Source organism: Passer montanus, unplaced genomic scaffold (assembly GCF_014805655.1).
Source record: "Passer montanus isolate IOZ18808 unplaced genomic scaffold, ASM1480565v1 scaffold78, whole genome shotgun sequence".
NCBI classification, from domain to species: Eukaryota; Metazoa; Chordata; class Aves; order Passeriformes; family Passeridae; genus Passer; species Passer montanus.
Genome location: NW_024373034.1, coordinates 498,445 through 525,058, shown reverse-complemented (window position 1 = coordinate 525,058; position 26,614 = coordinate 498,445). Strand labels below are relative to the sequence as shown.

The 26,614-nt window shown below is 40.6% G+C and overlaps 1 protein-coding gene across 17 annotated transcripts in view; it reads right to left on the bottom strand.

The window, feature by feature from the left end:
- PTK2 (protein tyrosine kinase 2) overlaps window positions 1-26,614 on the bottom strand; it is a 188,926-nt gene that overhangs the window by 77,841 nt on the left and 84,471 nt on the right. For all 17 annotated transcript variants that reach the window (XM_039731528.1, XM_039731525.1, XM_039731526.1 and 14 more), the window contains 2 exons: window positions 15,732-15,898; window positions 9,684-9,771 (listed from right to left, as the gene is read on the bottom strand). In XM_039731528.1, the coding sequence (XP_039587462.1) occupies window positions 9,684-9,771; window positions 15,732-15,898 (255 nt within the window). The remainder of the gene's footprint in view (window positions 1-9,683; window positions 9,772-15,731; window positions 15,899-26,614) is intronic.

Sequence of the window (26,614 nt, the reverse complement as noted above, 5' to 3'; positions counted from 1 at the left end):
ACCTTTGGCTGCACCTCCTCTGGCTTGGAAATTTAAATAACTGCAATACCTTGAGAAGTTAAAGAATACATCTGTCTATATACACACAGATATATAAACACACATCCTTTTCAAGCAGATCAAGCATCACTGCCATAATCTCCTCTGCAATTTAATTGTTCAGAATGGGATCTCTCCAAAGGCCAAACCAGTAAAAAACTCGGTAGGATGCTATTTAATACACCTTAATTTCACCTAGACAAAGCTAATTAATATAAACTTGTCACACAAATCTGGTTTCAAAAAAGCCACCCCAAAAACCCAAGTGGCCAAACAAGAAATCAGAGCAGCAACTCTTGATCTCTTTCTCAAGCTCAACAAAGCCTTTAAGGTGTTCTTGCTAAACCTGTGTGCCACTACATCATTTACACCCCATACTGCAGACCAGATGCTCTGGTAATGATAAAATTTCATGAAATCTGTATTTATCTCCAATAATTAATGGTCACAATGTTACAGCAATAAACATGCAGGAAGATCAACAAGGCAAACACTTGGATTGACACCAGGATTAATAATTCAAGTGTCAACACTGCTAAAATCCTATATACTTTTTATTTGGTAACAATCCAAACCCAAAATATGATATCTGAAGTGAGTCACTTTGGTGTATGTTGCTTGTAACATATTTGCTTCCAATGACTTACTCATTTTGTATTCCCACATAATGTGCTTATCTCAACTCCCTGAGTAAAATATATTGGAGAACAGTTTAAAGGAGGATAAGAGACAAAAGTAAATTATTGCTGCAAACTACTGTGCTGATTTCAAGAACCTTTTCCCTTGGATATTTTTAGTATGTTCTAACAAATTTAAGTCAGATTTACAGCCAAGCAGGTGCATGCTTTGGGGGGAAAGGATTAGTCTACTTAAGTTCCATTAAACATGGAATAATGGAAATAAAAAGTGCTTCAGGCTTCCAGGCAAGTACTACTGCAGTGCCAGTGTCAGAGGAAGCAACTCTACTGAAATTTGCTCATTCACAGGGTGGCAAATCAGAATTAAAGTGTGACCTAAACTTCACATTTGGAGTTGACTTCTTGGCCACAATAGCTACAAACATTGTGGTACAAAAAAGGGATGCAGGGGAAAATAGGAATGCCAAACATAAAGGCACCTGCCAGAGGTAGGAAAAAGAAGTCTTTCACATGTTCTGATAAAATTAAAAATGAAACAAAATTGTCATTGCCCTCATATACAGAATACACATCACCCACCACCAGTGAATAAATGCTTAGGAAGGGCAGTAATATTCAAAGAAAAAAGGATTTTGAAATCCAACACAATCCTATACCATATTTCCAGATTTATTACTGCCCTGATATTCAGCAACAATTGACTTTATTTTAAATAATTGTTATTCTTAACAATATTGTAATTTTTTAATCACTCCTTCTTTTAGCTACAACAGAAATCTCCCTTCTGTCTCCAGTATTTTGGGCTTTAAAAGTTCAAAGATACTCCTAAATCACAACAAAAGAAAGGAGGTGAACACAATATGAACTAAAACAGTTTTCCCACGTGGAAGATGGGCACATAAACACAAGCCCAGTTTTATTTATGATGTCAAGACTTATAAAACATTTGTTCTTCTACTTGAATGGGGAAATTATTGATGGTGTCACTTCTAACTTCTCAAAATTTACTAGAAAATAATGGGCAGTATCCCAGCTACAGAAATGGACAGCCAATTCCAGATGGAACAATTTAAAATAAAAATTGAAAACAGAGGAAAGCCCATGTTTGTGAAGATGGAGAAATTAGAGAACAGCCCTATGCTATGATTTAAGGAGAAATCTATCACTGGCCTTGTATTTTCTATACCAGCTGCTACTTTCAAAAGCCATCTGCTTCATTTTCCTGCACACGAGTTTTTTATGCAGCTGCAGTATTTCAGAAGAAGGTTCACCCAGGCTGACAAGGAGTTCATAAAAACACCATGCTGAATTTAGATTTATTAAGAACAACAGTAAAATTATTCTGAACTTGGCAAATGCTTTCCAGTTTAGGGATTTTTTAAAAAAAGCTATTAGATACTGTGTCTTAAAAAGATATTTTAGGTTTAAACTTGTTTACAGCCTTATAAATTATTGCATAAAATTATCAAACTTGACATTGAATTTTCTAGCATAAATACTGTGGAAATTCTTTAGCAACAGCACTATCAAATGGTGTCTCATAAAGGGCAAATACCAATAATTAGCCACTACTGGCTTTCCCAGCTTAATGTTACCAAGAAATTTCCCACAGGATAAACTCCAGTTTTTTAGGAGGACAGTTTAAAAATAAGCCATCTATTTCTCTTGCTTTTCTTTCAATCTCTATGACCTACTTACACAACTTAGTCCTTTTTTATTTCTATTTTTTTCCAAATTTCCACTGCATTTAAACACTGCATTTAAACAACCCTTCAGTGACTAAATTTCCACTGAAGAGTTAAGGCCATACCCAAAAAGAATCATCCCAACATATGAGATATTTAGATAAGCAACCAAACAAAGAAAATGTCTTCTGTACTCCATTCAGTACATAGAACATAATCAGTAATTACAATCATTTAATGAAGCATGAAAATAAAGATTTATATTACATCATTTTTTCCTTATCCATTTGTTCTACACATTTATTTTTAGCTGGTGCTTTTATACATTGGGAAATTATGTACTTCCACTTAATCAGTCAAATTTATATTAAAAAAATACAACCTGTCTCTTAATTGTCCTGTATATGCAATAATTTGTTTCTTCTCAGTAATTTATCTGGATTTATTTTTTAACAGCTCAGGTGTGTTCTAGCAGCTGCTTTTCAACATTCAAGTTTCTAACTCTGGAAGGTAATTTGGTATTAGGCTTTGTATGTTATAGCTCACCCTCAGCCACCACCGAATTCAAAACCAGGATCTACATTTGTTTTACACCAACACACAACACTTCTGATGACACCCATCCCACCACAATCCACAGAAATTATTCCTGCAATTTACCAATTCCAGCTTCTGTAATGAAAGACCAGAATATCTCAATATATCCATGGGAAAAGCTGATCTTCAGCAACTACTTTTGTGACCAGGACAAAAATCCAAGCATACAGCTCATTTGTTTTCCCCACAATTTCCCATTCAAAATGAAGAACACTGCTCTGCACCTGCAGCAGGTACAACACACAATTCCACCCCAATCCATGACACAATCCTTCTGTGCATCCCACCAAAAAGAATTATCTCAGATATTCTCTGCTTTCAGCTGTATTGTTCTTGTAGTGTTAAACACACCACAGCATCACTGTAGGACAGACACATGATTGGGTTAATGTGGAACAGACACCCAGTATAAATTCTGGTATCTGTAAGGACCAAACTGCTCCTCCTTCCTTGTTTCCAGGTTCATGTAGGACACCAAATTTTCATCACTACAAAATCAGCTTGGAAGATCAACCCTCACTACTACAGCCTCAGAAATCTGATGCAGCATTAACCCTGAAAGATTTGTGCCTCATCTGCTCTGAATGAAGCCCCATATGCACAAAAGCCCAATGACTGCTTTTAGTGTCATCAGTATTTTTAGGAGACACCTTAATGATCATAATGGTAGTTTTTAAAATACACACAGGAGGGAAACACATATGTGTTCCCACCCCTATTTACCCATCTGATAGTATTAAATTTGCTATAGGAGATAAGTCAATATTAGGGAAAATTAGGGCTTTGGCCTCATCTAGGGGAGTTAAAAGCCCAGATCCAGTATCAGGATAACATTCATCTGCCATCTGCCCTCAGCTGCTCCTCCTCTTCGTGTCCCAAGGTCACAGTCTCTATATTATCTCGGGGTGATCTTTGACATCTCTAACTAATTTTGGAAGCTCCTCTGTTAATAATAAGGGCATTAGAGATGGGCTGGAGGGAAACCAACTTCTGACAAGGCATTGTTAGGGGCAGAGCAGCTAAAAATGATGCCGTCTGTCCGAGCGGGCTGAGCTCCAGATGTCACTGCAAGAGACGCTGCTGCCTCGCAGCCCTTCCACAAAGTGGGGCTGGACTCCTGGGAGCCATACACAACTCAGCCTGCTGAACAAGCCTTGCTCCCAGCTCATTTTATACCTCTCCTTTCCAACACACAATTTTGAGTTTCCAGATCAAGAGAATCCTAGTATCAAGGTAAATCAACTTTTCTGTGGGTTTCTTTTTGTTGTTACACACAGCTTAATCTGCTAATTGCAGTAACATTTTGTTCCAGGCTACCAAAGAGATATTTCCACGTATCAGTCCATGGAAACCTGGCTCTAGCATTTGAAATTTATCAGGCTGAATTATTATTTGAGAAAAGCCCACAGAGGGAGGATTCTCACTGCTCTGGCTGACAGGTGGAAATTTTAAATCAAAGCAACCCTTTCCCTTTGCCTGAGTCTGGCTGACCAGTTAGGAGGTGTTAAGGAATAAGAGGAACTTTCACATTCCCAAAGCACCCTGCTTTACACTCCCAATTGAGCACTAAAGGAAAACAGACATTGGGCACACAACATTTGTAGCCCAAGTAGCTCTACAACTACACAAACAGAGCCTGAAACAAGAATGCCAGCATAGTTTGGAGGGTGTAAATCAACTTTTACAGGAGAAAATAAGTACTTCATAGGATATGGTGAATTTCAGCAAGTTCAGACACCTACCCCTGTCAAGGAAATCTCAATTTTAATTGTCTTTTCAAGCTGTAAAGAGCAGACAGAAGAGGTTCAAATTCATTTACAGTTTTATCAAAAAATGTATTTTTTGTATCTTTTTAATCAGCTGCAGTTCTTATAGTGCCACCTCCCTGTAGGGCACAGTTTATGTCTCAGCCTTTAACTCTTATGAAAGATCTGTTGGGTTTTGGGTGGGTTTTTTTGTTTTGTTGAGGTTTTTTTTGTTTTAAATAGGCTGCCAACATCAGGAACAACGCCAACTTTTCTCCCAATGCCCTTCATTTCCTTCAAAGCTTTTCCTGTCAAAGTCATTTGCTTTAGGTCTCCTATTTTTATTAGAGTGTAAGAGATGTTGTTATTTAATTAGGTTAAAGAGTCTAATTCCCAGCCTGCATTTCAAATTACATCTCATGCACCTAAGCCTTATAAAACTTTAATCATTAAGTTATTACAATAATTGCCTGGACTTAAAATTTCCTACATGTCAGCGACAGAGTAATAAAAATAATTTAATTTGCATGATGTATTTATCTCCACAATATAAAGAGATATTTAATTTAATGAAATACTTTCTAAGTGTGAACATAATTTTTACAGACACTACAGAGACAGAGAAAAGAAGTGCCAATTGTCCCCCAAAAACTTTTTCTCCACTTTTTCAGAGGCTGCTTTTCCCTTTTTTTTAAATAAGTTTATTTTTCTTTTTAAAAAGAGTATTCTTATGAAAATGAACCTGCAGTGTACTTGTCTGGTGAGGCACAGAGCCCTCATGGCACAGAATTCAACTCAGTTTTTTCAGGGCATCACTGACCTGCCCTAACTTCAAGATCATCCCCTGCTTGCAATTTCTTCTTACACAAACTTTGGTTAATTTTAAAAAACAAATTCAAAAACCAGATCATTTATTATATACATTAACATTTCCTTTATTATATATTAACATTTCCAGGCTAGCTCCACACTGCAGGCTAAACAAGGCAACAGAAAAAAAAAAATCAACACTGATAAAACCAACCTTTTCTTTTCCACTGGGATCTAAAAAAAACCCCTAAAAAGTTACTTTAAAAGTCTTCTGTTTGAAGCACAAGGACAGCAACAATGGAACAGCTGATGCCCAAGAGCTGCCCCCACCCCCCATACAGATGCTTACTCCCTTTTCATCAAGGGATAAACCATCTCCAATTACTGCAGGCTAACATGTTATTCAAGGATAAATGTGTGCAGGCTCTTGTCCCACAATAAAAGGAAGGCAATTCAAGTGGCTTATGTCTGATTCTCATTACATGGATGTTTTTAAAAGCTGTATTCTATCTTGATTTGAGATATGGCTTTCATTGCTCACTGGGCTACTAAGGCAAAATAGAGGAGCCTGTCCCCTTTATTTCCATTTCCCAACAGCCATGTCACTGGAACACAGGGGAAGGAAGGCCCTCACTAGGAATTTCACCAACACTTATTTAAAGCAATTGAAAGTACTCCCAAAAAAGACAGGAAAATCTTATCTCATTACTAAAAACTTGAGATTTTTAATTCTCCTTTTGTACCTTTGTTTGTTTTCTCTGAAAAATGTTAAAAAATCATACAAAAACCTAGATATCTTTATTAGAGATTTACAAAACAGTCAACAGAATACACACACACACACAGGATGTCACTTCTTGATATCTTGATAAATCTTAACTTACAATATTTTTATGCACTGTACTACACTTTCAAGGTTTTGTGGGTGGGATTAGACCTCACTTTGGTTCAGATGTGGGTATTCAATACCACAGGACACAACTGAAGGCTGGCACACAAAACCTGTGCAGTGAGCATCTGCCAACTACGGAAACAACCATAAATCTGGATTTTCCTGATTTTTGAATACTTCAGCCTCACAATTCCAACAGCACTGGGTAGGATCCAATTTGCCTAATATGGCTGAAACTGTAAGCAGTTGGGCCCAAGGGAGTAATGCAGGCCATGCAGAATCACCACCTAAATGCTCCAGATTGAATAAAGAGAGGACACCCCTGAAATCCTGTCACCCACTACCTCTGACACCTGCCAAAGAGAGCAGTAACCAAACAAAAAGGCACAGCTCCAGCATCAGTTTGTTGATCAGAGCTCTCAAACGGGATGTGAAATGACATGACTGGAGCACACAGCTCCTCCAGTGAAGGGGAATGACCTAAAGATCAGCCTCTCCCCATCTCTGGCCTCAAAGCTGAGGCACAGCCTGAGCACAAGAGGCACCGCACGGCATCGTTACTGGGACCGATTCTGATGTTATTAACGAGTTGTGTGGCTTCCCCCTGCTCCCACACACTAATTTCAATCCCTTGCTGTACAGATTGCAGAATGAAAGGTCTCATTAAGTGCCCTGCTTTACACTCCCAATTAAGAGCAGCTCACGCCCACCGCAGATGGCAGAACGAGCGCCGCGATCGCAGCGCATCAAGCCACAAACAGTTCTGGGCACAGGTTCTTGATGTGTTCGAGACTCTTGAAGATGAAGAATATTCAAAACCAAAGAAAGGTCACAGCATCCTTCAAACAGTCAAAACCCAAGGAGAAAATAGTGATTTCGCATATCAGGCCCAAGGTGAGAAGGCTGAAACGCAGTGATCTGCACAGGGCCGTGCACTCGCTGCAGTGAATGGGAGTAGTCATGCATGTGAAGGCACAAACGTGTGCCAGCTTTGGGTTTAACAGCCTGGTAATTGTGCTTTGGGTGAGCTGGAAGAATAAACCCTGTCTGTTGACAGTGATTAAAGTAACATTTTGTTATCTTTACAAAATGCTCTGTACTGTTCCAGAAGATGAAGATCACTTGAGGATTTAAACTTTCTTTTTCAACAATACTGTGGCGTCCAACTCAAGATTCAAGAAAATCATTAAAATTACAAAATCCATGGGTGACAGAGGTAACCATGGTTCTTCTCCTTCTCCATGAACTTTTAAATTTTTTGCTATACGTTTTTAGTATAGCAAAACTTTTTTATCCAAACAATGTGTTTGGATATCACCAAATTAGCAAAAAGGTTCCCAGTCTCATTCTGACAAGAAAATCACAGGCATCTGGTCCTCACAAAGATCTTTTACTCATTTGTAACATACAAGACAGCAATGTCTTTGAGTTTTACATTGAGAAAAGCCAATTTGACAACAGAAGCATTGTTTCTGTTGGATTTTTAAAAATTTTAACTGGGTTCTATGCTCCTTATCTCTGACAGTTGCTTCTGTGCAGAAAGCTCAGGATATCTATGTATGCATGTATGAATTCTGTACATTCTGTTGTTCTTGCCTACACACATGATGCATCTGACTAAGAGCAGTGGTTAGCAAAAGAAGATGTTAAAATGTTGCAAGAATGACACTGAGATGGGAACAGAATGTGAAAAATCAACTTTCCCTGGTTTTTTATCCCCCCCTCTGCTGTAGGCCTGGTTTATGATGCAGTGTTACTGCTTAAATTCTTCTCTTGCCTTCTTTTCATACGTCACTGCTGCTGCCTTAACACTTTACCACATAAAAGTTATTGTCCTACTTTATCCAAGAGGACAAGTGAAATTTATGGAGCAAAGCAGAATCATGGATACAGAATGACAGCTCTGGAAAGTTCTGCACCTGATTTCCATGACAACGGAGACCCAAATACCTTACAGCACCCCGAAACAAAGAGCAGTGACTTTTAAAGGACTGGATTCAGAAATACCTCACTATAAGGTAAAAAGGGGGAAGAGAAAATAAATAGGATTTTGTGAAGAGCAAGGAGACAAGATTTTCATTTTATAACAGCACTGGGATTCAGGGCATTGTGATATACAGGCAGCTGTCAGCCTTGCCTGTTGGTCCCAATGACCATCCAAAACCTTCTATTCTGAGCCACTTGTACCCATTTGTAACGATTTCTCCAAATTTAGCTGGAAGTTAACAAATATTCCTCTGGCATTTCAAACTCCTTGCTTTATAGAAACAGTTTCCTGAGGCAGAAACAAGAGGATACTGCAGCTTGCCAGGTGTTGAACAGGAAAGTGATGAAGTTCAGGATATTATTTTGGAGCTTATCACCCACTTTTGCATCATGGGAAACACAAACCTCTTGTGTTTAAAGCTAGTAAGAAGGAAGTTTCTTGCTGCTAAAGGAAAAAGGAACATGATTTTATTGTACAAGAACCCCTGGCAGTACTACACTAAACACTCACCAAAATTCAGACATTTAGGCTGAAATCAGACTATCACACAAATCACTTAAACTAGAATGTGAAGTCCAAGGAAGCACTGCAGGAGAAGTGTCTTTTCAAAAGTCAACTTCATCACAGATCAATACAAAAACTGCATCACACAGTAAAAAACATTAAAAATAATTTATCTAAGACAAGAATGTTGTGTGCACAGTTGTGCTTGCTGGACATTTTAGTAACCATTTTAGTCCTGACTCCCCTAAAAAACCTCCAAGAGTTTGATTGTGAGCTTGTTGGTACAAAAGCAGATTAAAATCATTTACCTGGACAAAATTAGAATCTAGTGTTTAATTTATAGAAACTTTGACTATTATGCAGTTTTAGTAATCCAGAAGAGATTTTTAAACCCAAGGAAATAACCTAAGAACGTGAGTGGAAAAAGCATTTGATGGTTTGTAGTGAAATTGTCACTTTTTACACTTTCAAAAATAAAGAAATTCATCAGAGTTTAATCAAGTGTGAATGAACTGTAAGAAGCCAGTGGAACAACAGTCAATTTTATTTGAGTTAGGCCAATTATTACCTGCAGAATCACCTTGGTTTTGGAACATATTCCTCACCACTTCTCAAGCAGAAAAATGCCATGGGGTTTGTGCCCTTTCTGCTTTGTATACGCAACCTCAAGTTTTTTTCCATTTTTCTCTTTCTGCAGTAATATGCTACCCAGAGTTTTCTAAAAACAAACCCAGAGTTTTCTAAATTTAGCAAAATCAGCAAAAGACAAAGCAGAACAGAACATACCTGTTGATAGAAAAAATTTAGAGTTGGTTTGTCCTCAGTGAACTGATTTAGAAATCCTTTTGGCAAATACCGAATTCTCAATTCATATCTGAAAAGCAAGAATAGACTGTTGAGCAGAATTAAAATTAAAGTTTCCTTACAACATTCTTAAAAATACAAACAAAATCCAAATAAACTTAGAAAACTAATGGAAAACTTCCTTTTTGATTACTCAAGAGAACTAAACTGGAATTTATGTGTAACAGACATTTCATAGAGGTATTTACAAAGGATCTTTATAACAGAAGCAAACTTAGAGCCCTGCTGCCTTCTCAGAGCTTCAGAGAGGACCAAAGCATCAAGACTTGGAGCAGATAAGCTCCAGATCCATGGGAAGGGAGGCCCCAGTGAGGTGACAACAGATGAGTTGCCAGAAGCACTGACATGACCCCTGACAACAGCTTTTATCTCTGCTTTTCACAAGCAGGGACTTAAAACGCTGATCCTGCTGCTCCAGGAGTGACAAACAGTGTCACTCAGCAGGGGCCACATCCTACAGGAGAGCAAGGAACAGCATTCTGCTCCTTCTCTGATCTATGCTCCAATAGTCACCTCTGGATTTTCCATAGGTTTTGAAAGGATTGCTCTGTAAAAAGGTTCTCTGCTCCCTTATTCATCATCAAGACACATGCGAAAGCCGAACAGTATTGAACCTGACAGTCAATTTTTAAGGTAATTCAACACCAGAAGTGAGGGAAATTCAGAATGAGCCTTGACCCACGAACTACACCAAATCTGTATCACTTCTCAAACCTTAACTTCTGCTTTCAGCATCTAAGTGTAGTAATATTTCTTGTCATAAACTTCTGCTTTGAATCCCTAAGTTTAGTATTATTGCTTGTTCTGTGGTAACAGCCTGTGGTGTTGGATACAGACTGTTTGCTTCCTCCTCTGACACATTCCTTTAATGAAAGTCTGATAATGAATGTCTCCATCCCCTGGGCTGTGCCAACACAGCATATCCTAACACACACTCTTAACAGTACTTCCCAAAGTAAGTACATTTAACAATCTGCTCATGATAAGGACAAATATTACAACATTTCAATCAGTTGGTTTCAGCAGGACAAGAACTTTTCAGCAAGTGATTTGGCTGTCTGTAATCAAGATTTACGTGGGAATTTGGTACAAATTTACTAGGGATAAGTGCTACCCAGGTTCCCACTGCAAGCAGAACTTGCAATATCCTTATTTACTTAGAATTCATTGAAAATACACTGTCCTGTTAGAAACCACTAAAATAAAGAAAAAATTTGGAAATTGTAAATACACACACTGTATACAAACAAAGAATACTAGAATGATGCCTTGTTGTGGTATGCCACTGTATTTCATAATTCCTGTGCACAGAAAATTGTTAAATTAAAGAGTGAAATGCAGGAGAGGCTGAGAACACTTGACAGAGAACAGATTTACAGTGGATACAAGGAAGAAATGTTGTACTCTGAGTGTGGTGAGGCCCTGGCAGAGAAGCTGTGGCTGCACCATCCTTGGAAGTGTTCCAAGGCCAGGCTGGATGGGGCTTGGAGCAACCTGGGATAGTGGAAGGTGTCCCTGCCCATGGCAGGGGGCTGGAATGAGTGATTATTAAATGTCCTTCTCACTCCAAACCATTCAGTGACACAGGACACAGATAGAGATAAATAAAAAAAACCACTCCAAGTCACAGTTAAGACAAACTCTCACAGATTTCTCTCATATGTAAGGGAACACAGAATCACCTTCTGCTGCTGATCAGCCTTTACATTCCATGATCCCCAGCAGGTAACTGGTTACTCACTAAAATTTAGATGTCAGTCAAGTTGTACCTCCAGATATTTATGTGTCAGAGAGAGAAGGCAGCATGAGCACATTACCCAGAAAAGCAGAGCCTCTCCTGGTTTTTATTCTGCCATATCCACTAAAATCTACTGCTGAACACAACTGCAGAGACTGACATGGAATAAAACAAGTCTGTATAAAAGAGTTCCTTCCTTTCTGGGGGGCTCTATAATCCAGTGCATTTTAGAATGACAGAATCATTAAGGTTGGAAAAGACCTTTAAGATCTTCGAGTCCAACCATCGACCCAGCCACGCTCACCACTAAAGAGGGATCTCAAGTGCCAAATCCACACATTTTTTTGGAACACTTTCAAGGATGGTTACTCCATTGCTTCCCTGGGCAGCCTGTTCCAGTGCTTGACAATCTTTTCCATTAAGAATTTTTTTTTTAATATCCAACCTAAATCTCTCCTGGAGCACAAATACAGTGAGGAGCAGCTGAGGAAGCAAAGGAGGCTCAGGGGAGACCTTATCACTCTCTACAACTCCCTGACAGGACAATGTAGCTAGGCAGGGGTCAGGCTCTTGAGTAACAAGTGATAGGATGAGAGGAAACCATCTCAAGCTGCACCAGCAGAGATTTAGACTGAATTATAGATCAGAAAAGTGGATATTCAATATCAGAAAGAATTTCTTCATGGGCTGTCAGAGATTGGAAGAGGCTGCTCAGGAAAGTGGTGGCATCACATCCCTGGAGGGATTTAAAGGACATGTATATGTGGCTCTTGGGGACATGGTTTAATAGTGGCATTGGCAGAGTTGGGTTAAACTGCAGGGCTTGATGACCTTAGAGGTGTCTTCCAGCCCAAATGATTCTGTGATTCTAGGATGCAGAATGACATTACTCTCTGGGATTTAAAAAAAAACCAAAAACAAAACCCAAAAAAAGCAAACCAACAAACAGAGGAGAATCAATCTCTCTCCTTTACAGGGACGTGTCTTCTTAACTGATCAGCCATGAAAGTGCTGCTTTTTGCAACAAGATCTCATGAGAAAATCAGGTAAGGCAAAGCAGCTCAGCTGGGACAGTCACTGTGAGTGACCTTCATTAGCTATTTATAACCTAATCTCTGCCTGTGGGAATGAAGGAGCTGACTTCCAAAGGCCAACACAGGGATGGGCTCAGTTTTCAATATCCTCTACATTTCCTGGCTTTGAAATGCAGCCAACTGACAAGGATGACATGTCCCTTTCTCACAAACCAGGTCTGCTTTCAGAGCAAGCATCTCAGCTGATGATCACTCCCCTTATGTTTGATAAGTTATTCCCAGAAGATCACCACTCTGCTTCTGTTCTGCCCCTCCACTGGGGCTCAGAAGCACTGACACACCTCACAAATGTGGGCATCAATAGAGCTCACTAGTTGTGCAGTGAAGTGACCCATCCACAGCAGAGTGAACACCACTGAGCAGTTCTGGGAGCTTCCCTGTCAGTAACAAGCACTACCAGGGCAGCTGGAGGAGCCAAAAGAGAAAGGATGATCCAACTGTTAACTTGTGCCACTGAAAGAAATAATCTTGCCAACACCAACCTTGCCTCCAAGGAGGTTCTGATTCAGTTCACATCAACAGAAAAGTAACCAGAACAGAGAAGATGGGAAGCAAAAGGGCAGACAAAGGGGAAATCTTGTGTGAGTTTAATGAACTGAATCAGCTCACTGCAGGCTTATAGAAGTATTAAGGCTCACAGAAGGAAAGGAAAAGGACTGGATAACTGGAAACCAGAGAAGAGAGAAGACAGTGCAGCAAGGAGAGGGACAGATCTGTTATATCAACTTGGTCAACTCATTAAACCATCCCACAGGTGATCTGGCCTTGTATCTGCGCCAGGCTTTTGTATCACAGCTACCAAAACTCACAGTCCAGGACTGCTGAGCACTGGGGTGTCTCCTACCTGTCAGAGCCACAGCATGGATGTCACCTGGTTACAGGGACCTGCTTTACAAACCCAAACTGCAGAGTTAGATGGTGCCTGCCCTGTGGGGAACAGGGTCTTCCAACACACACAACTTGTTATGTGAACCTCTTGATACTCCCTTTGTGTATCACAAAACACCAGTGGAAGGAACAGGGGCTCTGGCACAGAGCAGTTTTGTCACAGACAGGAAGGACAGCAGCTGTGCCCGCTGTTCAAAGCTCAGTATTACACACAATGAGGAGGGCTGGTGTTATCCAGGATTTAAGAGCCCCACATCCTGCTAACCCTGGCTCACCCAGTTGGGGGATGGATTTTATCCTGGTAACTTTTGTGTGCAACCTACTGACAATTCACGTAATTTCTAGTACCTGGATTAGTCCAGAAGAATTCCAAGATTAATTTTGGAACTGTGAATACACAACCCTTTAATTGTATGATAAAAAACAGAATAATCACATGAGGTATTTAGTGGTTTACTGACACTATAGGAAGCTTTTAATTTAAGAACCATTCCAAGACTACTTCCCCTTTGGTAATCTAAATATTTCTACAAGTACTGTCATATGATCTTAGACACTTTGTGTTTTGGCATTAAAAATATGACAGCAGCATTTTGATTATGCACAGCAATCTCTCTGGGTTTAAAAGGTATGTCAGGCTGCATGTATTTGATAACATACTAAATGACACTTGGAAAGGTATTGAATAATTTACACTTTATCATAGCTCTTTCATGAGCATTTTACACAATTCCTTTCCACAAGCTTCAAAACAATATCTAAGTTTGTTTTTAAAACCAATTAAATGTGTTCTGCAATGTGTACCATGCAAGTTGCATTGCCTTATAAAAATGGAATTGACACTGGTACACCAGCTAACAAATTTCCACAGCATAAATTATTCACATCTCACCCACCACTTGATAACATCACTAATCACAGAAAGGATTCAAGAATCTCCTCCTTTCTGAGGTGATTACACAATATTATCAATGAAAAACTTCTTGTGAGGGAAAATACCTGTGTACATCACAGAAACAGTAAAATATAACATGTATAAAAGAGAATATGCAACATTACTGAAACACAGATTTTAATTATTCCTAATTTCTTTGAATTTGTGGAACTTGTTAAAATCGGGACCCTAAAGAAAATTTACAAACTGAATACTGCCAAATGTGACATCTGCTAGAGTATAATAACCCCACTTGTGACAAATTATTTACAAGTATTTATAATAGTTTTGCAGAAGGTATGTGCATCCTTTAAAACAACCAGCAACTTCAGCACAATTGTGTTTATGAACATAAACCACAGAAATAGATGCACAACACCCCTGTAATGAACCAGTAACCACAGTAATCTATCCTTTGGTTTAATCTCTATTTGGTTTATTGGTATTACAACTCTGAGCTCCCCATTTTCTCTAGTAGACTATTGTGTCTTTCTGCAAATAAATTTAAGTTTCCTCTTGTCTTTCTACCAGGAAAGTGGAGAGTTTCCTTCCTTCCTGCCCTGAGTGGGTATCACCAGCTTACCCTCCTAAAAAGCTAAAGAAACTTAGGTTATGCCACTTCTTTTAATCAATTAACCAGCATCATGACAAACCTCAGCAAATGTGCCCAGGCTATGAAAAACCCTCCAAATTCTGCAGTTGTTCTGTTCATTGCTCCTGGTATAACTTGAGAATGTCACAATCAGAAGTAAGGCAGATGTCACTTACTGCTCTGGGTCTCAATATAAGTTTAACAACTGAGACGTTTTTCAAAAGCAGAGGGATAAAATTATTTTTGACTGCATTTCACTCTTTTCATATCACATTTCTCCTGCTCAGTCTATAAATAAGTACAACCAGTATTTAACAATATCCTTTTGGCTTTATTGAAATAACAAGATGTATCCTTTTAAAACTGCAGCCATGTGCTTATACACAACTAGGAATACCATTCTTGTCCTAAAACTTTTAAGTATGACAAAACTTGCAGATTTCAGCACAAATTACTAAGAGATTTCTGTTCCTATTTTATGCTTCCTCTAAATCCCAGGTTTCTCTTCAATTTGCAGGAAACCCCTTACAACAACAAAAAACTCTTAAAGCAAAGAAAACGTTGCTCACAGCTTTTAGTGAGGAGTTTGGTGGGTTTATTTCTCCCCATTCCACCAGCTCTATTTCACTACAAGATCTTTCTTAGTAAACCAAATTACAGAGTATTTTTTACGACAAGGCAGGAAGACTTGTATGACTGACATGGAACAGACTTATATTCTTACTTCCATTCTTCTGGAGGGTGGGCTAGTTCAAATTTCTCCCTCACATTGGACACCCCCATGTCCAGGTGTAGCCAGTGAACTTCCTCAGACTGCAGGTGACTGAGCCTTAACCCATAGCAGGCCACATTCTTCACTTTGTGACAGTCCACGATCTTCTGAATTATGCCCTAAAACACAGAAATACACACTCCTTACAAGCTGTAAAATACAATATATATATATATATATATTTAATCTTAAGTATTACCATGTAATACATTACACAAAATACTAAGCAGCATATAGGTAGCGACTTCATTAAAAATACTTAACATATTTTATTGTAAGCTACTCTTTCACACAAACAATTACAATTGCTGAAGTTTTACCAGCACAACCTCAGAAAACATCACTAAATACGTTCCATGCATTTTATCAGATTCAGGCCAGTATTTCCTCTATGTAAAACAGAGTAACATAAAAGCCAAAATTTCAAAAACACGTTTGTGGATGAAAGCAAAATGTATTAGTTAAAAAAACCCCACCAGCAGTCTATAAAAGTCACTCTCCATCAAGAACCAGAAAATTGTTTTGGGCTTTCATCCTCTTCAGTGCCCCAATAGCCAGGATTCCATAGGTCACACCACAGCCCCTTGGTTTCCTTCCCCCTCCTCCCCTGCCTCATCTGAGATTCAGCAGAGATCCCTTATAAAACCAGGCAAGAGACAATTATTTAGGAACATTCTCAAACACAACAAATGCTGTTTGCCCTGAGGTAAATTTCAGAGTTTGCAGATCTCTTGCCCAAGAAAGGAACCTTTTACACAAACTTGTAGCAGATTGCCATGTCAGCCATCAGAAAGTTCTAACATGCAGTAACTAAAAATCAAATGTGTTGTGGAGCAGGGATGAGCAACCTTTCATGTGCAGCATGCCAGCCTGTCCTGCTCTCATCCTGACTGGGAGCCAGCAGGAGCTCTGCTGCCTCCTCACAACCCTGTCCAAGGGAAGCCATGTCTCTCTGCAAGGCAGCAGATCCCTGCTGCAGAGCTCAGAGCTCAGCAGGAGCCAGGGCTGTCACTGCTCCAGGCTCTTCTCTCAGGCAGTCACAGGCCTTTGCTTCTGTGCCTGGAATGGTCTGAGAATTTCCAACTGAAAACACTCCTACAGGTACACACAACACACAGAGATGCACAAGTGATTCTTGCTCAGAATTCCAACAAAACATCAGCACATAATCAGTGGAAGTTCTACAGGAGCCAGAGGTGACCTTCTGGAGTGAGTTAGGTGAGAGGGTTTTCTATAGGATGGTACTGTCAGCCTGGAGAAAAGGAGCCTCATAATGCTCTCCTCAAGTCCCTGACAGGAAGGTGAAGCCAGGAGGGGTCAGACTCTTCTCCCAGGGAACAAGGGACAGGATGAAAGGAAATAGCCCCAAGCTGCACCAAGGAAGGTTTAGATTGGGTATTAGGTACAATTTCTTCACTGAAAGGGTAAAAGCCTTGGAACTGGCTGGTCTGTGAAGTGGTGGAGTCATCATGCCTTGAAGTGTTCAAAATTCATGTGGATGTGGCACTTGAGGACATTGTTTAGTGGTGAAATTGGTTGTGGTGCTGGGCTCATAGCTGGATTTGATGACCTAAGCAGTCTTTCCCAACCTAAATGACTCTGTGATTGCTTCCCAAAATTTATTGGTTTATACCCCAAAGAAAATGTTTAAAACCCTGATTCTGCAAATTAAGCAAGCAGAAAACTAACTGCAAAAAGAGAATTAAAAGCACTAAATCTGAATAGAGGGGGAAGATGACACATGTAGGAGTGGAATCATGCTGTTGGTGAGGTGATATCAAGCTGTTAAATCAGCTCACACATCTCCTCAAACTGCAACCTTTAAATAATCTCTCAGAAGCAACACAGTGCACAGAGAAATGTAAAACAAAATTCTTTCAAGCCTACAGGAAGGAAACACAAGCCATGTTTAGTAAGTTCATGGAGACTGAGTTAGAAGAGGCTCCATCAAGCCCAGCAGGACCCTGAGTCCAGGAGCAGCAATGTGAGCACCCTCAGAAGCATCTTTTTGGTTCAGAGCCTGCAGTGCCCCAAATCTCCCTTGTCTCCCATGCCCTGGGGCTGGACATTCAATGTGAAGAGAATGGCGAGCCCAGACCTGAAGGAAGATGGACAGCAGCAAAACAAGGAGACTTGCAGAGGCCGGTGTTGTGTGGGAGGGAAACTTCACAACACTGTGGGCAAATCCAAGCTTTCAGGCAGCTGGCAGCACCACAGACTCACCAGCCACAGCCTGTCCCGACAGCCAGAAGGTGCCCGAGCTGCTGGGAACAAAGGTCTGATGCAAACGAGCAGCTCCCTGCAGGCACCTCGGTAAAACAACTCGAGGAGGAAGCAGAGAGGCCACAGATGGGTGCCAGGGGATGAGGCAACACCAGGCAAGCACAAGGGAACACTTCCCCCAAGTGCTCTCCTAACCTCAGCCTATTTTTATCCCAGTGGATTTCCCAAGCCAAGCATTGTTTCTGTCATTCACCAGCCTTCAGTGAAACTCTTCCAATTACTCATCCTGTCTCCTCTTAAAGCAGTTCACTTTTTGCAACCTTCCCCAGCAATTCCAAAGGTCTATTATCAGGTCAGTGAACAGGTTTTAAATCTGCATTTAATGTAAACTGTTTAAGTTTGTTTCTTGCTTGCATTTGAGGCTCTTTGTATCACAAACTACAAAGGAGAACAGTTGCCTGTATCCCTGGAAACACTCACCACCACCAAGTACTCTCAGAAGAGACAGAGGCATATTTAACCTCTTCTTCACCCAAAGGACAAGCTCTGCTTAGTTAGTAAAGCTTAACATTTTGGCAGGCGAGCCCTCATCCAAAGGAATGGTGCCAGCTTTCCTCTATGCAAACAGAAGAGATTCACTCATTTTCATCTCTTCCTGCACCCTGCTCAGAGCATGCAGCATACAGCATTACATTTTTGAAATCCATTCCTCCCCCTGCCTCTGACCCTGTCAGTTGATAATGAAAATGGAGGTACGTGTTCTCAGATGATAGTTATGCCTGCTGTGATAAGAAATGGCTTTGGAAAGGAAAAAATTATGGTAAAATTATCTATGACCATGAACTACTGAGACAACTGATGCGTAAGGTTCAGCTGAAACCATTAGTGCTTACTCAGGAAAGAATCAAGATGGACATCTCAGACCCTCTCTAGTCTTTGGGCTGGGATTTCAACAGGACTGAGGAAGTCAGATGTCCTAATTCCCAGCAAAATCAAGCAAGATTTTAAGCCTTTTTTTGTATCATCATTCAAGTCTAAACCTATCACAGAATCAAAAGACAAAAATAAAAATAAACATACTCTCTGATTTGAGTAAGAAGGGTGAGGTATGTGGCGAGGTAGTTTTTGTTAGCCCAAGAACTAATTAGCAACAATTAGTACATGCTGCAACTGGGAAAAACGCACACACACTAAGGAGACAGCAGAAAGGGGGCACAGGAGGTCAAGTGCAAGTGCTGAAAATTATATTCTAAAAAGCCATGTATTGTCAGGAAGGAAGAAGTGGTGCTTTATATGACACAAACACTTCAAGTGCTTCTCTCTGCTGTTGTATAGGAAAGCTGCAGAGCTCATTCCAGGTGCTATCAACTCACAGAACCAAAAACTGGAGAAATAAGGAAACATGGTGATTTAGACACTCAAAATGGCTGGTTTGCAGTCTCTAGTAAAACATCCATTTGCTTATACACAGTTTTATTAATAAACCAGAGGATCTGGATTTTAAAACATTTAGAGCCACACGTCCCCAGGAGAGCCCAGCACAGAAGAGGGAGGCTCATCCAGCCCCAGGGACTTGCTCAACCCTGGCTGCTCTTTCCAAACATTCCAAGATTAATCCCCAAGGCTTGCACTGGCACTGCAGCCAGCATCAGGTCAGTGCATTTAACTCCCGTCAGTAGTAAATAACATGTTCAGTCTCCTCAGGTCCTGGGCAACCTCCACAGACCCAGTGGAGATGCTTGGAGTGTCCAACAAAGCCACTGCCATCACTCCAGGATGGGTGACAGCCTCTGGCTTCCACAGTGGCTCTGTGAGGAGCTCTGCCAAAGCAGCCTGATGTTCTCTGTGGCAGTGATGAGAATGTTTAATCAGAAGTTTCCAGACAAACAACTTAACTGCTTAACCACTGCACAATAGCAACTACAGCATCCTGCTGAGACATGTCACCACAATCCCTTAGCTGGAAGCACGGCCAGAGAAATCTGAAATCTCTCCAGGCTCTACTGCAACCAGCCTTTCAGCTCAGCAAACTCCTCAGATGGATTGCTGAGTGGAAAAAAACAGGTAAGGACCATCAGTTTCAAACTGGACCACAAACTTCTGACCTCAAATTAATCACAGCTAGAAGTACTTGCTGGAGAGCTTGACTCTAGCAGAAAACTACTCCGGAATGAGATTTCACTTTGGGTACAGGAGATCCCTACATGAATACAAATTTCTATGAGGAGTTTGTGTCTGTTAGCAGCTCCCTACTACTGCAAGGCAGTCACACAATCATCTGCCACTGGAATGCAGCTCACCGTAATCACACTGATTTTAATTAAGTTTTTGAAGCTGACATTTACATCCTGAACATAAAATAGACTAGTACAGCTGAGCAAGAGACAGTGGGAAACCTTCAGAGGAACTTCTTATCAATAACAGGCAAGGGATAGGTGACCTTTCACTCCCTTTACCCCAGAGAGAAAAAGAAAAAGCTTTTTCTCTAGGTAGAAAATTCATTCCTACTCATTTGTTAAGGAAACACAGATATGCATCATGACTAATTTTAAAAAAATAGATTAATATTTGCCCTAAATTAGGTGAATGTGCCCAAAATTAGAATTTACAGTACAGTATATTTAGGAGAGTGTTGAAAAATCATGACAGACCAGAGAAAGGCCAAAAGGCACACAATACCCTTGGCTCTCCCAGTATGTATCAATAATACTTTGCTTCTGTAAATGAGTGAAAATGAATTGATTGCTTGTAAATTAACAAGACTGATGTGCTACTATAAATAAATTGAAGACAGAATAATATACTCCCAGTGTGACTACAAACCTAATTTCCTTATTTAGTTGGAAGGCCAAAGTTTCTTGCACCAGAAAAAGTCTTTAAGTAGCAACTCTGACATAGGCACAGCGTGCTAATGTTTGTGCAGCACTTCAAATATGTCAAGCACTATTTATATATCAAGTACTGTAACTCTTGATGTCAGATTTATATGGGGGGCTTAAATGAAAAGCTGAACAAAAGTAAATGGCAGAAGTCTGATGAAAACTAATTTATAATTTCCATAAAGGAGAACTCTAGAATGTGCCCACTACACCAAAATCTGGGCTATCCTCTGATAACACTATGTCTGACAGTCAAAGCACAAAGCCCACATTCCTCTTTTTCTCTTTACTGTGCTTATCCAGCAAGCACATTTGTGTATCATATGATAAACAAGACTGGGAAACTGATGAGGCTGCACAAGAACTCTGCCCCTGAAGCTCAGCAAGTTCATACTGAAAGCACAGCCTGAAGACAGGCTGTCCTGCTGGCCAGGATCCTGTCACCATTCCAGCACAGAGACACCTCAGCTCAAGCAACACATCCACCCAAGTGCCTCAGAGCCTTTCATATTCAAGCCATGCTCGGATCTGTCATTCCAAATACCTCTCCACACCCACACAGAATTCCACAAGGAACCTTCCAAGCACATGCTGACAGCACTGACAGAGCAGAGCTGGTACAGCCCTGCTTTCCAGTCTTCTTGGATTAATCAGCACTTTTCTGATCCTACTGCACATTGCCCAAATTAATGCAACGCTGTTTTTAAAAGCTGACAATAAATTTAGCTTTCCAGAAGCTTAACATTCAAAGGAGTGTGGGCAGCAAGGCAAGGGAGGGGATTCTGCCCCTCTGGGGAGACCCCACCTACAGAGCTGCATCCAGCTCTGGGAGCCCAGCACAGGATGGACATGGAGCTCTTGGAGCAGGTCCAGGAGGCCACCAAGACTATCAGAGAGATGGAGCAGCTCCCCCATGGAGCCTGGCTGAGAGAGCTGGGGCTGCTAATCCTGGAGAAGAGGAGCTCCAGGGAGAACTTAGAGCCTCTTCCAGTGCCTAAAGGGGCTCCAAGAGAGCTGGAGGGAGACTTTCTGCAAGGCTATGAAGTGATAGGATACAGGCAAGTGGCTTTAAATAGAAAGAGAGTAAGGTTAGGTTAGATATTATGAAGAAGTTTTTTTATAGTGAGGGGGTAAAACACTGGACCAGGTTGCCCAGGATGTGCTGGATGTCCCATCCCCAGAAACACTCAAGGCCAGGTTAGATTGGGCTCTGAGCAACCTGATCTAGTTGAGAATGTGCCTGCTCGTTGCAGCAGGGCTGGAATAGATAACCTTTAAATGTCCTTTCTAACCCAGATTTTACTGTGATTCTATATTTCACTATTCCCTATCCTCAGATGCTCTGGCAAAGTCTAAGAGACCCCTTGGATCCAGTTTTTGTACAGTTAAACACTGATGCAGGTCGTTGACTTTAAGCCATCTACAGATCTAGATGTTTTCAGAAAAATGTCAAAGGGCTATTGAGATTAGGTTTAAAATGTTATTTTGCATGTGTGTCTCATCTAAGGGTATCAAGAGTATTTTGCACAAGTAAAAAAGGCATTCCAAAGCCCAAGGGTACTTTTGTCTTACTAAACTGATTATCACTATACCATATAACTTTTTGTTTACATTTCAAGATCTGTAATTTTCAATTCTTGCTACCTTTCTCAGGTTCTCAGAAGGGAGGGACCTACAAAATAACAATACAACCATGCCTTGTTATCTGATACAATTCATGCAGGCACACAGCAGAGAAAAGGAAGGAAAAAAAGGTAAATTACACCAATTTTCTAGCTCATATACTGGACCAGGAATGATTTTATACATTTTTTACATACATCTATTTGATGTTTGAATCGCTGCACTCCAGTCTGCTTCTATACATCAAAGAGTTGCACTGCCTCAAAGCACATATATCACTGTAGACACATAGAAATGAGATTTGAATATGCAGCCATTGCTGTAAAGAGCTGACTTCACCAAAAATACTAACCCAGCTGTGACTCCTGCCAGCGCTCACAGCCTCTTTCCACAGAGCTTTGTGTGACCAAGCTGATCCCCCATTACTAAATCTAGTAAGAATCTATTTTAAATCTAGTAGGAATCTATTTTAAAGAGGAAACCCAGTAGATAAAAACTCATCCAATTAATATATTTGCATTTCCTTTACAGATTGCAGTAGACACACCAGAGCAGCTTCACCCCATGCCCATTCTCCTACAACTCTTCAAGCTTCTGGCTTGGGAGGAACTGAGCAGCAATAAAGCACATCTGGCCACTCCACACTTGGACAGCAGCAAGTTCAACTACTGGCTACCTGTCAGTAGTCAGGATCAGGATTGTGTAGCCCAGATCTGCTCCAGAGTAGCCACAGGAGATGTCTGGCACCTTTTGTCCAGATACTGGCTCTAAATAAAATGGGTTTGAAAAAGAGAGACTTAGAGGTATGTGGAATCACATCTGGAACAGAGGTTGGACTGACAAGCCTGTTGCCCTTTTTCAGAACAGGCAATATCCTTCTTGGGAAATGGCTGGAAACCAGGAATGCTGCTGAGGATGGCAAGGGATGTTCATCAATAAGGCTTTAATACTCTGTCCCCTTGTGCAGCGCGGTGCCAGCATAAACAGGCATTTCCTTTCTCCCCCCAGCCTTCTCAGCTGTGTCAATCTGCAACACAATGCAGCTAACAAGATTACAGAACCGATCTGGATTTAAAACAACAGCAAAACAATCATTCATTTTAACTTGGATTGAGTTTGCCAAAACAGTCACACCACCTCTGCCAGCACAGCTACGGTGGCAGCATGAGAAAACAAACAGCAAGAAGGAAGCTGGCACAGCTGCCAGCTGAAACACGTGTCTTAACCAGGATAGCATTTGAATTGCAGACCTTTGCACTGCAGGATCCTTCCATTCCTCCACCACCAACGGGATCTCCAATCAAATCCTCTGCTCTCTTGCAGCAGCAGGTGAAAGTACAGCACGGATTGAGTGGGAGAGGCAAACAGGAAAGAAGATGCAACACACAACAAAGTAACACAGCTCAATTAACTGCTTTAGTGAAGACCCAGCTGAATGTGCTTCAGCCCTTCCCCTAAAGCACTCAGTTTAGGGAGCAGGCCAGAATACACAACCTTCCAACCTGCACACACGCCTTCTGCCTGTGAGGAGTAAGGTTTTGCAGGTGGGCAGGGAAGCTGCTGAATTTGCTCTGGTCTTTTCGCAAATTCGATGGGATGTAGCCAATGCTCCTTGCATTTAGGGTTTTTTAAAGTTAGATGATATCTTTCCCCTTAGCTAAGGATGTACTTTTTAAATTCAGCTTTTTGAGTTCTTATTCTGTCAACCTTAAGGAAGCTGACATTTCAAGGTGGTACTGCATAGAAAAGGAAGAAAAGGACATTTGAATTGTGAACAGGTTAAGAGAACCCCAAACAGTACCTTTATTTGTTCAAGAGCTCTAACCATGTTTCTGTCCAACTACAAAAATAGGGACTAATCTGACATGTTAAAAGTTTTAATGCTCTCTCTATCCACCTTAGGTTTTAGACAGTATAACAAAATTGGAAGGAAAAAACCTTTGTGATAATCAAGGTACAACACATGTCTGGCAACAACCTGGTTTAATATCTGTGGTCGTTATTTCCACATAAATAATGTCTTTACTTCTCACAACTACTAGTTAAGAATCAAGGGCAAGCTTTAAAGGCTGGAAGTTTTGAAAAAGGTGTAATTGATGCAAGCTGGGCACCTCTGGGGTGGAAAAGGAGACTGCACAGAAGAGCTGCACTTCAACAAAAGTCACCTGTAAGGACTCACACAAGGTTTCCCAACGCCCATTTTCTAAAAATCCCAGATCTGCTCTACCTATTCAATCTCCTACATGCATTGCAGTCTTTTTTTATTTTTTCCTTTTCCTTAATTATGTTCTTCAACCACATCTGAAAACAGAGGTGATTTTCTCCTCAGTGCTGATCAAGACCCAGTGGTAGTGTTTACTTTCACGGTGCACTTGAGACCAAAAAATTCCATCTCAGCAACACCCACCTCCTCACATGCCACACCTGAGGCTGTGAGCAGGGCAGAGAATGCCCTGCATTCTCTCCAAGCCTGAGGCCTGGAAATCCCTTTGTGCACAAGCACCTAGACACCACATCCAAACAAGCCATACCAAGATAAACAAGGAAGATAAAACAACTTTTCTTCCCCTGGCAAATGTTTGGCTGTGTCTACATACACATTCACAGGAGGAGACCACTGTTTGCACATTCATAAAAGCCTTTTCTTTCTTTTGGAAATGAAGCATGTCTTTAGTGTAACACCAAAGAAAAAGAGGGTAATGAGTGCATGCCAGTTCTTTGAAATCCAAGAAAGCACTTCCCAGAATTGAGAAGCTGCTCTTGCATCCACTGCAGAGCACAGCCTTCATCCCTCTGAGGAAACAGCAGTCTTTGAGGGACTAAATCCATCCAGAATAAGCAGAGGTCCAGAGCCCAAAGCTCTCCTCAAAGCAAAGCCTATGTGTAGCCACACTGCTGTCTTGGTGAAAGGTATTTTAAGACAAACAGCAAGGAAATCACAGTCCAGCCTTTTAAGGGACTCCTACAGAGAGCTCAGTTCTGCTCATATGAGCTTAACCCCCTGATTTTTAATGAAAAGTGTTTCCCTCCATGACCAAGGAATTTTATAGAAGGTATACAGCTAAATCATTTGTTTCTACTCTATGCTCTAGGATATCTTTTTTTTTTTTTAAGAGGAAATGGCCTTTTCATCTCTGCTGTGACTGTCAAATACATCCTTCATTCACAAAGGCAAACTGCACTTTGTTTCAAACAGAAGATGTTAGGAACCACAGATCAGGAAAGAAAATTCCAACTTTACTTTCCCTGGGTACATCCCATAAAGTCCTCTGGCTTTAGCAGAAGAAACACCTTTAATTGGCTCATCTGGAGATTTCAGACCAAGTCTGACTTCCAACATTGGGAATGTACCCCAAATACTGGAAATGTTCCCCAGCTGTCACCCCAGCAGCTGTGCTGACCAGGGAGTAGTCTTGGAAGACCTTATTTCTTTTCCTTTTTGCAGAGTTGTCTCAAAGACATTCACCTTTGAATATTCCTTCAGAGCTCCTTGGAAACAAACCCCGCTCCAGTCTCCTCCCTCAGGCTGTAATTCAGCAGAAATGGCAGACGTCTCCTCCACAAAAGGAGGCATAAAAACCTTACAGGCTATTTTAATCTTAAATTATTCAGCTTGGTCGAACAGCAGTCATTCCAATGGAATGCAGGCTTGTACTCCAACAAGGGTTTACTGTTTCTAAAATAAATGTCATGGTAATACATCAGTGCTAGACCTTTACTACCTGCACATTCACATTCAACAGTCACTGTCCCAGTTGAACAAAATAACAAAAGAAGGACATTTGCTAAAAGAAGGAAGTTTAACAGCTACCCATCAGAGCAATACAAAAATCCCATTATTTTGGAAACATCCATCCAATTAAAAGTACATGTAAAAATTAAGGCAAGCCTCAAGTAACTGCTACATGCCTATTCTTTTGATCCTGCTTTTATAAAAAAATGGCATATTCTTGCTTTAAAAAATGATACATAACTGCCAACTGAACTCAGCACTAAATTTCTTAGCAATTCCAGGTTTTGTATCCTTAAAGCCCATAACCACAGGTATTCCTGAGCTGGAAAAAAACCAGATTTAATCTCTGCTTTTGTTTTCCAGGGTTTTACATACTT